Genomic DNA, 11,514 nt, shown 5'->3' on the forward strand with positions numbered 1-11,514 from the left:
TAGATTATGCCTGTGTAAAAAATGGGCATGTAAAAATTAAGGTACAGATTATAAAATGTTACACTTGCTCATTACAGAAGATGTATTTTTTCCAACAGAAAAGTTTTGAAAGCAATTTATAAATAACATTGAAATTAGAACCCATTCTTCTTTCTTATTTCTCTCTTAAAAGAAATTTAGCATTTCATTCCCAGATTCTGACTCAACTTGGCAGATATAGTGGCTTGCAGGTCTAGGTTCTAAAGTCAGTTGTCTAGCAGAAATGTCAAGTAAGTCCCCTGTGTTGTGCAAAAAGTGGAAGTACCTGGCGTTGACTGGGAGCTAAACAGGTGCAACCATTTTTTCACAGAGTAGTTCTGGGGAAACATCACTCAGTAATATGATACTCTCTTAATCCTCAAAGATCTCCCTTCATATCTGTCTTTATTTACAGATAGCCTTTGATACCAGTTACTGGACTGCCATTAATCACGTTTTCATCTGGGGCAGCATTGCCACTTACTTCTCCATTTTGTTTACAATGCACAGTAATAGCATCTTTGGTGTCTTCCCAAACCAATTTCCATTTGTTGGTAAGTGAATTCTATATCTACTGAGCCTAGTGTCATGCTGTCATTTATTTACCTCTGTAATTTATTTTCTAGATTGGGTGGGACTAGTGGTGATCAATACACTTTTCTCTAATAATTGATTGCATCGGAGGCATCTGAAGGCTTCCAGGCTTGAAAAGAGCTCTAAAAGATTAGTTTCTGCTCTCCTTACCAGATGCAGAAGAATCATTAAGGTACCTGATTCCCAACAGCCCAGATGCAGTAAACTGCTCATTTGAAACAAGAGGCATGGCATATATATCAGAGCACCTGAGACCTGTGAAAAGTTTATGTATTATAGAGGGAGGAGAAAGACTAAGAAATGCTGGAGTCTGCCTTTAATGCCGCATTATCACCAACATCTTCACCAAAGGTTACCAGTAGAACTTTATGCATTTAGATAAGAAAGAAATGATGTATAATTTAGAGCCTTCTAAAAATTTAGGGTTTTAGCCCATACGTGGCGTGAAGAATAGGCTCTGTAGTTAGATGGCCAAAGTTCAGTGTCAACTTCACCATTTATAAGCTGTATGACCTAGGACAAGTTTCTTTTACTTTTCATGCCTTACTGTATTCACTTTTTTTTTAAAATAAATTTTTATTAATTTTAATGGGGTGACATCAATAAATCAGGGTACATATGTTCAAAGAAAATATCTCCAGGTTATCTTGTCTTCACTTCTAAACAGGGGATATTAATAGTTCCTAGTTTCATAGGAAATTTGTGAGAGTTAGATGAGATAATACACAAATAATGCTTAAGATGTGACATTCTATGTATTCCTTCTAAAAAACATAGTAACCATGATCATGGTGGTGGCGATGATGATTTAAGCAAATGTGGCTTGGGAACACTGCAGAGTGATTTGAGCAGTGAATGTGTAGCAAAGCATCTCCTAAAATCTCTTATGATTCTGAGATTCTGTGATTCTATAAAAGTGTATATGTGGACTATATATGCAGTACACTACCATTGCTCTTCACATTTCACAATGATTCATAGCAAGGGCCACTTAACTTTAAATAGTTCAGTGTAATATTCTTTCTTAGAAGTTTTGAAATCTTTAGGGTGTGTGAGACAAATTGGCAACAAGGATGTTTTTGCGTTCATCCCAGAAAACTGTAGGAAGGAGAGATAGTGACAATCTTCTTGAGCTCAATCAGGCAAGGCTGAGATTTGTATCTACTAGTTGAGGAATCCAACCTACAAAAAGAATTCTTGGAGGACTAATTCTTTTTTTTTTATTACTTAGTGGGAGGCGGGGAGGCAGAGAGACAGACTCCTGGTCGAGATCCACCCAGTAAGCCCTCTATGGGGTGACGCTCTGCCCATATGGGGCAATGCTCTGCCCATCTGGGGTATTGCTCTATTGCTCGGCAACCAAGCTATTTTAGTGCTTGAGAGGAGGCCATGGAGCCATCTTCAGTGCCCGGGACCAACTTGCTTGTACCATTCAAGCCATGGTGGGAGAGGAAGAGAGAGAGAGAGAGAGAGAGAGAGAGAGATTGAGAGAGAGAGAGAGAGAGAGAGAGAGAGAGAACGGTGAGGGATGGAGAAGATGGTTACTTCTTCTGTGTGCCCTGACCAGGAATCAAACCTGGGACTTCCACATGCTGGGGTGATGCTTTACTGCTGAGCCAGCTGGCCAGGGCCAGAAGACTGATTTCTATTGAAAGCGAAATAAGAGCATCTATAGCATTATACTTTCTCAATGATACAAAGGCTTCTGAAATCATCATTTCATTTAAATCCACACACTTATGTTATTCTTCAGCTTTTGCCTTGCCCTGCATGTACATTGAAATTTTAAATCACACCACTCTTACTTAATATGTAATATTAATACTTTGTTTACCAAAAAAATTCTATCCATGTAGAAGAGACATGATGGTTATGAATAAAAATAAGCATATTAGAAAAGAGAGACATTAAATCTATTTTTAAAGTTATTTTTTTGGTTGCCAAATCTGAAAGGTCAGTGCATTGACCAGAAGATTTCCAGTCCTCAGAGAGCATTCTAGAATGCATAATGAGACTGGAATGCCTCAACTGGAGAAAGTAGTTTGTGTGGTGACTACTCTTGCCAGCTAAGTCCATGTCATTTCAGGAATTAATTACTGAGTTCCAATGAGACTTTTCAAAAGTTAGGTCAACATTGGGGTTTAAGAAAAAAATTTTTTCCTTACTGGCCAGCAGCAAACAGCAGTGTGGTTTTAAAGTGAAGCTTGGTTTTTTTTTCCAACCATGCCTGGGGGTACTGAGCTTCAAGGAGCTCAAAGAGACATTTAATTTATTGAATCAAGTTTGTTTCTGCCCAGGCAGATGGAACCAACTGCTCTTTGGTAGCCAGATTTTACTCTTCAATGCCAGAAAATTCAGTAACCCAAAGCCCATTCAAGGTGCTAACACTTTAGCACTAGACGAGGGAACCTGAATAATTGGAGATATACCATGGTAGACCCCTAGAAAACCAGTAGGAGTAAACATTCATTTTGATGATATACGTAGGGTTGCCGTCTTCTGTAGGACTTGTATACCTGCCTCACTGACCCTTACTGCTTTGTTTAAACAAATGTCTCAGTATATAAGGTGTGATTACAAAGTAAGGAAACTATCTCTAAACTCGGAATGAGCATCACTACTCTACTGCACTAGCATTTGGGTGGCTGCACCAGTGGTTTTCCAGGATAAGAATCTCTTTGCAAAAGCTAAGGAGCATCCCGACCTCCTGGGAACTTTGAGTACCTCATCAGCCAGTGAGCATCCGAGAACTCAGCAAGTCCCTTTGAGGCTGGTTTTCTGAGGTTATAGTCTGAATTGAAAAGTTTAGCCCTGTAATAGAGAAAGCTTACCCTTTATGGCATACCCTGTCACCGAGACCATCATTTGATAGTGTACCTGCTGCCAGCACATGTATTGTGCAGTTTTGATGTAAGTGAGAGTGAGCAGTTTGCACCCCAACATAAACCTTTTTTTAAAAATATTGATTATTTCTAAGCTGGTTATTTTTAAGAAATGACTCAGGAAGAACCTTTGACCTTCCCATAACTGCCTAAGAATTTAGATGGAAGATCTGCACCAGGAAGGCAGCCATCATCACAGATAACTATATTTTAATATGAACTAGGCATGGTAGATAAGGAGGAACCTAGCAAGGCCCATTTGACCAAAGTCCTCCCTGTGTCCCCTGTTAAAGATGGCCCAGAAAACATTTGTTTACCAGACATTTGCTTCTCCATCTCCTTGTGACAGGTCTTCTTTCTCTTTGAAGTCCAAACCTCTACTACAGCCAGCCTCCACCTCCCTTTCTTCTTAGCTCAAGATAGCATATAAGCCTCAGATGCCAGGGTAAATGTGCCTTTTTAAAAAATAATGGCAGCTCTGCAGTCGAGGGATCTAGAAACTGAATGAGAGAATTATGCTTCATGAGTGAAGCTGGACTGAACCTGGATAAGAGAATGCTTGGTTCCAGCTGGTAGTCTCCAAGTGACCAGGCCACAGAGCAGTTCTCAAGAGTTATCACTCTTGCCTTCTCCTCATCACCATGGAACATACTATACAGTGGAGAAGACACCTCATAGTTCCAAACCTACTGTTTCCAAAAAGGCCGTATGGGAATAGACAACAAGCTTATTAACTCAAAAATTCAATTCTGTTTTAACTACAATGTATATATATATATTTTTAACAATAGGAAACGCACAACATTCCTTGACCCAGAAGTGCATCTGGCTTGTTATTCTCCTAACAACAGTAGCTTCGGTTATGCCTGTGCTGGCGTTCAGATTTTTGAAGGTGGATTTATTCCCGACCTTGAGTGACAAGGTACGTTGTAGCGCTGATGGGTCCTTGAAGGCTGGTTCTTGGCTCTTGGAATTATGTTAGTCTCTGTCTGATTGGAAGCCCAATGAAGGGCCAATGAACTTCCCATTGGCAAGCACCCACTGGTGCACAACATCACACTACAATAGATGGAATTGGCTATGTCTGTTGCACTAGCCGTATGAATGCTGATAAAGATAACTGTCTAGACTAAATATGGGTGGGAAGTCATATGTTACAAGTGAATTTGGGTATCTTAAAAAGTTGACTGATAGCATTTTGGCCAACTGTTCCAAGGGAAAGGCAAGCTATAGGGAAAGTTATTGACCTGTGGGCAAAATAAAGGGTACAATAAAAGAGAGACAATCAAGGTAGGTGGTCAAGGGGCTCTAACTATTTGTAGAAATATAGTGGTAGATTCAGAAACATGGGGGAGGTGTTACCTTCTGAACAGATTAAGAAAGGGAACAGCAGCATGAGGAATGGATTGGAAAATATGCTGTTAGAAGGAAAATATAACAGAATATAGAAATACTTACACCAAGGGATTAACAAAACATATTTCAGTATTTCTTGGGAAGAGGAGTATAATGTCAAGTCAGGTCTAGACCCAGATAAAGAGAGAAAAGGAGAAAGGGCAGACACATTTATAGCCATGTCAGGAGAAGAGTGGAAACAATGATGCGGTGAGTGACCAGGCCAATGACGTTGAGTGGAACTGAGGTAGGATTTTCCTTGTCATGTTATCTCTCACATTCTGGGGCCAAAATACAAAAATATTCCTCTGAAATGGTTCCCAGAGTCCCCTGTTATGTCTGTCCTTTCCCTTTGGCTCTGTAAACTCATTCTTATGTAAACCCAGAAAATGATGGATGAGCTGAAGGAAGGAAGATGAAGATCATTTCTTCTTATATTTAGTCCGGTCATGACTTTCTGCTTAACAGTTTCCTCCTGACCCAAAAGTCAGAGTCCGGACAATCAGCTGAATCCAAGAACAAGGTGGCTTGCAAACCTTGTTCCAAACCTTGGATTTCTTCTCCTTAACTCTAGAGGGAAATGAAAGAAATGTTGGAAACCTACCCAAATGATGTTGACCTCTTCAAAAGGTGACCCCCCAAGAACTCAAAACCCTAAAAACCTCCTGGTACATTGACCTCTCCCAAGAGTTGGAAATTTCTTTTCTTTTTTTTTTCACTCTTTTTTTTTTTAATTAAATTTAATGCAGTGACATTGATAAATCAGGGTACATATGTTGAGAGAAAATATCTCTAGATTATTTTGACATTTGATTGTGCTGTATACGCCTCCCCCAAAGTTAAATTGTCTTCTGTCACCTTCTATCTGGTTTTCTTTGTTGGAAATTTCTGATTCTCATTTTCTAAACTTTATCTTTGTCTAGTTCCTCATGACTGTTAGATCCTGAGAATCCCCCAAAGGGAGGGAAAAGGCCTATTTTGAGGGGAGAGGGAATATAAATTGTTACACTGACTGTATTTGGGTGGTGCATGTTAGAAAAATCTTTTTGTATAAAAGTATGCTTCTATTCATTTAAGAAGGATGTATGAGAAAAAGACAATAATGAAATTTGCCTTAATACTTCCTGCTTAATAGTCTCTTGGTGGAGAGAAAAACTGACCAATGCCCAGGATAATCCTCTAGGTAGAAAAATTCTTAGTTTATAGGTGAAAAACTCCCTTTTTCAATGAAAGTGAGTATATTGTTCATGTCGATGTTGTTTTGACTGAGAAGGCTTTCACTTCAGAGTGTGGCCCACTGCTGGGAGTCCATCATTTGGATGAGTCACCTCATTCTGGGTCTCCTCCTCTCTAGGTCCGCCAGTGGCAGAAGGCTCAAAAGAAGGCAAGGCCTCCACGTACCCGCAAGGCTCAGACTCGTAGGTCAAGTTCCAGAAGATCTGGATATGCTTTTGCTCACCAAGAGGGATATGGAGAGCTTATCACATCTGGAAAAAATATGCGAGCTAAAAACCCACCCCTGACATCAGGGTTGGAAAAGACACTGTATAATAGCACTAACTGGATCGAAAATTTGTGTAAGAAAACCACAGACACAGTGAGCAGCTTTAACCAGGATAAACTAGTGAAACTGTGAGTCAGGATGAATTGAAACTGCATAGTTATCTTCTCACTTCAGCTGGAGCTGAAATTCAGCTAGCTCCGGTGTGGGGTCAGGGGTAGGAGTGGGGCAGAATGCCTCCCTTAACTTAAATCTGTGGCAGACAGCTGCCTGGTGTCTGTCAAATAGAGGTGTACTCTACTGAAAACCACACCAGATGCTCAGCATTGAATTTGTGATTTGGCAGACAAAACCCTCACAATACAAGCATAGGTTGTTTTCTTTTATCAACCTAGATACTAATTAACCTGGATTTTAAAATTGTATATAGAGAAAAACTTGTAACTCTGCATGTACATTGAATGGATCTTCAGGTGGATAAAGGGTACATTCAAAGGTATATACCCCAGCTGAAAAGCCACACCATTTTACAGGTAAACTTATATATGTAAGATCAGCCTTTCTCAAGACATCCTTTTAAGATTTAAAATAGTACTGAGGTGCTTTCAGACTAAGAGGACCTTGTCCCTCCCTAGTCTTAATATCTACCAGTGTTCAGCCAGAACAAAACTCACCTGCCTGCTTGAAGACTAAAAAACACATCGGTGTTCTTCATTTTTCTGCTGGTCTGTCTAGTGAGAGTAGATTGAGCATCTTTACAGTGGGATAAGCTGGTAATTTGGCCAAATTTATTTAAAAAGTTCTCATGGATGGGTTCATAAAATGTCAAAGAGATGTTCTCTAGTAAGTATTCTAAATATTTTTCAATGACTTTTATAACAATCTCAGTAGTATCCTGGTAGATAAGCCTGGTGTCCTCTAGAACTATGAATGCAACCAGCGAAGCACTGACATTCCACACTTTAATGGTAGTATTCCATATAGTGTATGGGCAAATACTTTCAACACTTCTTATTTTAAAAAGTTTCAATTCAAAAGCCAAACCAATAAATAAACATTCTCTTCAATTACTATTTAAATACTCAGGTTTAGGTCATTCAGAGTGAGTACCTTTTGGTATACAGCTGTAATGTTTAGCATTCTAACATATAAACATGTAGATGAGGCTGATTTTTGGGAGATGTTCCAGTCCAAATGTGAATCCCCAGTGTCATTGCCATAAAAAGAATTCAGGCCAATTTGTGTTCAAAGTCCAGCTCTATCACTTCTTACCTCTATAACGTTGGGCAGGTGAAATGCCTCCTCTGAGACTCAGTTTCTTCCTCTGTAAAATGTGGCTATACTTACCTACCTCATGTGGTTGTTTGGGGGTTATCAAAACACAAATTCTCAAATCATTAGAAACATAATTCTCATATGAATAGATGATGAATGTAGTTCCATTTAACTCATCATCAGAATAATAGAACACTTTGAATAGCATGTGAAGAACTAGAATTTAATTAATCAATGGGAAAGGCCTTGATGAAATGAGATTGCTAAGTAAGATACAAAACTGGTTAGTGTCCTACAGGGAAATCAAACTATAACCTTGTAGGTGAACTTCTCTACCAGGAAGCCAAAATAAATCTTCCTCAATGCCTTATAACCTTTCTACAAGTCAACCTCCAACTTTACAGAGTCCTTAATCTGGTCCTTATTGAATTATTAGTCAAAATTTTATTTCTGAAGAGAGTCAGATGGACTTGGGTGGTCTTGAGGAACAATGGGCTGGCATAATATTAATAGATCACACAGTCTTGATTTTTTTTGTTTTTTGGGAGTTTGTTTTTTTTGTCTGTTTGTTTTTGTTGTTGTTGTTGTTCTTTTGCCTTAATTTCCAAGTCTGGGATGATTTTTCCTCAATGGGACTAAGTGAGATAATATGTCAAAGAACCTAATTATATTAAATGCTCAATTATGTTTCCTTTTCTCCTACATGTCTGTGCAGACTTATCAAGATACTCTTTTTCAATATCTAATTTGTCATTAGTTTCACTGTGTTTGCTCACTTTTTGTAACATTTTTGGAGGTTTGAAAATGTTCAGTAAATATTTTGGCATTATTGGTGTTTGATGTATTGCCACTTCTTTATTGGGAACTCATTGGGAAGAGTTCTTGTTACATTGGTCAACTGAATTTTTGTCAGTTTTACATGCCTGGGGAAAATGTACATCACTCTTAGGATCAAAGTCAAGAATAAAACAAACTAATTGGGCCTATGTGTAAGAGATGGGGAAAAAAGGAATGTTCCAAGTTTGAAAATACAGTTCAAATTAAATAAGGCTGTTTATGAACAAATAATGTAGATGATTGTGAGAGAAACACATTATCAACCGACTTTGGCCCCATGAGATTCAAATAAACCCGCACACCCACTGCAAGATCATGCGATTACAAGTGCCAGGGATTATTTGACCCTGAAGAGAAAGAGCCTGAGGGGTGGCTGGTGATGGCAGTACACTGGGGAATAATACAATTTTAATTTTACATAAACGTTATCAGATTATTTAGAAAGAAATTTTTTTTCTTCTAGATTCAGGACTGATGTTGGTAATTTTTTTTTTTTTTGTAGGAGAACATTTAAGGTTTACTACTTTAGCAGCTTTCACTCACATTTATTTATTTATTTTTTTAATTTATTCATTTTAGAGGAGAGAGAGAGGGAGAGAGAGAGAGAGAGAAGAGAGAGACAGAGAAGGGGGGAGGAGCTGGAAGCATTGACTCTCATATGTGCCTTGACCAGGCAAGCCCAGGGTTTCGAACCGGTGACCTCAGCATTTCCAGGTCAACACTTTATCCACTGCGCCACCACAGGTCGATGTTGATAATTTTGAGTTTTTAAAATCTCAGTTCAAGTTCTGAGCTTTTATAGGCAATTGCAAATTGTATTCCTCTGGTTTAGATTTGCTATCTTTTGTCTCTCTCATCTGCCTCTAGGTATACATACCTAGGAAGGAAAGAGAGAGAGAGAGAGGGAAGTAAGAGAGATAAAGCAAAAAAGAGGAAGAAAATATGGAGAGAAGATAGGAGGAAAGGGAGATAAGAGTTTCCAGTTATATATCTTTTAAAATGATATGACTCTTTGAAAAATGAATTTAATACCTCAAAGGAAAAAAATCTGATTGTATCGGAGAAGTGAATAACATAACCTCCTTCACAGTCAGTGTGAGTTCAAGAACACACTATTGGGCGGGGGTGGGAGGGCATGCCACTGACTTCCCTAGGCCTTGGTGTCCTGGTTCATCAATAGAGCAATCAGGCAGTGTGGTCTCAGCAACCCTCTCACATTTGCTCATTCTATGAGCTGTTCTTGTTCTTGCTGATGTTGCACATTGTAATTTTTTTTTTTTTTTTTGAGAGAGAGAGAGGTTAGGGGGAGAGAAACAGGAATATTGAGCTGCTCCTGTATGTTCCCTGACTGGGAATTCAACAGGCAACCTTTGCCCTCAGAGACAATGCTCCAACAGCCAGAGATGGGGCAGGGGAAGGGAAGCATTTATTTGTTGTTCTACTCAGTCGTGCATTCAGTGGCTGCTTCCCTTGTGTGCCCTGACCAAGAATCATAGCTGCAACCTTGTTGTTTTGGATGATGTGCTTAACTGACTGAGCTAACCGGTCAGGTCCCTGTAATTGTTTTGGATTGGAGAGAGATTAAACTGGATTCTCTCTTGAGGGCAGGGCTTGAGTCTTGTACTGGTTTGTATTTCTCTAGAACAGCCCTTGGTGTCCTGCTGTCTCTCAGGTCACCACAGAGGTCAATTGAATACATCAATTTTTTGCTCACAATTCACTGAGATCTTATATTCACACTCTCCTTCCCTCTCTGTTACTTTAAATATCAGAAGTATACAGAAACAAAGGTAAGATACCTTTGCCTATTAGAAGAGGGCCATTTTAAAGTTTGTTTTACCTTTTCCTTGGGCTTAGAGATTTTTTAAAATTGAATTTATTGGAATAACATTGGTTAATAACATTATATAAGTACAACTCTATGATACATCATCTGTATATTGCACTGTGTGTTCACTATCATAGTCTAGTCTCCTTCTGTCACCATATATTTAGTCCCCTTTACCTCCTTATCCTCGCTCCACCTTCTTCTGCTCTGGTAACCACCATGTGTCTTTGAGTTGGTTTTTGTTACTTTCTGTTTTATATCCCACATATGAGTGAAATCATATGGTTCTAGTGCTTTTCTGTCTGACTTTTTTTGCTTAGTTGATACTCTCAAGATCCAACTATTTTGTTGCAAATGGCAGTATTTTATCATTTATTAGGACTGAGTTGTATTTCTTTGTATATACGTATTACATCTTCTTTAACCCATCATCCATCAAAGGACACTCGATTGCTTCCATGTCTTGGTGACTGACTCAGGATTCCAGTTGAAACAAGAGAGCTTCAGTAATTTCCTTCATAATTATATGGAACTTTTCAGCTATGTATCAGTTTGTGTGCTTAGGCAAACTGTCTTCTTTCAGCCTTACAACTATCCTGTGGAGCACTCAGGATGTTCACATTAAACCCATTTTTAGGAAAAGGAAATTGAGGCAGAGAGAGTTAAAGGCTTTGCCCAATATTTTCATAAAGTAAAAAAAGCAAGCTCTCACTCCTGACAAACATGAGATTTCCAAACAGTTCATCCTCCTTTTGAAATAGTCATTCGATTACTCAAGTGTACTGATTCAGGGAAGCCTTACAAACAAATGTCAAGGTGTTTTGAAATGTATATTTCAGGTATTCTCTTTCCTTCTCAATGCAAATAAGCAAGATTTTCTCCCTTCTTTGCTTTCTTTATGCATTTCATGACGTTAGATAGATGTGGAATGCTGACAAGGAAAATAAACATGTCTCAAATTATTTTTTAAAATTTCTGGAAAATACAAAAAAACCCAGAAAGGATGCACCTCTGACTTTTACATGAAGAATAGCATTACTCTGTCAGCATGTCTACAAAATATCTCAAGATTAATCTGTTCTAATATTATCAGTTGAATCACTTAGAATTGTTTTATATTTTAAAATATGAGACATAGTTTAATATGGGAAGAAGCCAGAACTTATGATGCCTTAGGGCCTGTG

The 11,514-nt window shown here is 38.6% G+C and overlaps 1 protein-coding gene across 2 annotated transcripts in view; it reads left to right on the forward strand.

Annotated features, from left to right (window-relative positions):
* Positions 1–8,481, forward strand: part of ATP8B4 (ATPase phospholipid transporting 8B4 (putative)) — a 277,874-nt gene extending 269,393 nt beyond the window's left edge. For both annotated transcript variants that reach the window (XM_066276448.1, XM_066276449.1), the window contains 3 exons: positions 434–572; positions 4,286–4,416; positions 6,244–8,481. In XM_066276448.1, coding sequence (XP_066132545.1) covers positions 434–572; positions 4,286–4,416; positions 6,244–6,525 — 552 coding nt within the window. In that variant the 3' untranslated portion in view covers positions 6,526–8,481. The remainder of the gene's footprint in view (positions 1–433; positions 573–4,285; positions 4,417–6,243) is intronic.
* The last annotated feature ends 3,033 nt before the right edge of the window (positions 8,482–11,514 follow it).

The sequence above is a fragment of the Saccopteryx bilineata genome, chromosome 4 (assembly GCF_036850765.1).
Source record: "Saccopteryx bilineata isolate mSacBil1 chromosome 4, mSacBil1_pri_phased_curated, whole genome shotgun sequence".
NCBI classification, from domain to species: domain Eukaryota; kingdom Metazoa; phylum Chordata; class Mammalia; order Chiroptera; family Emballonuridae; genus Saccopteryx; species Saccopteryx bilineata.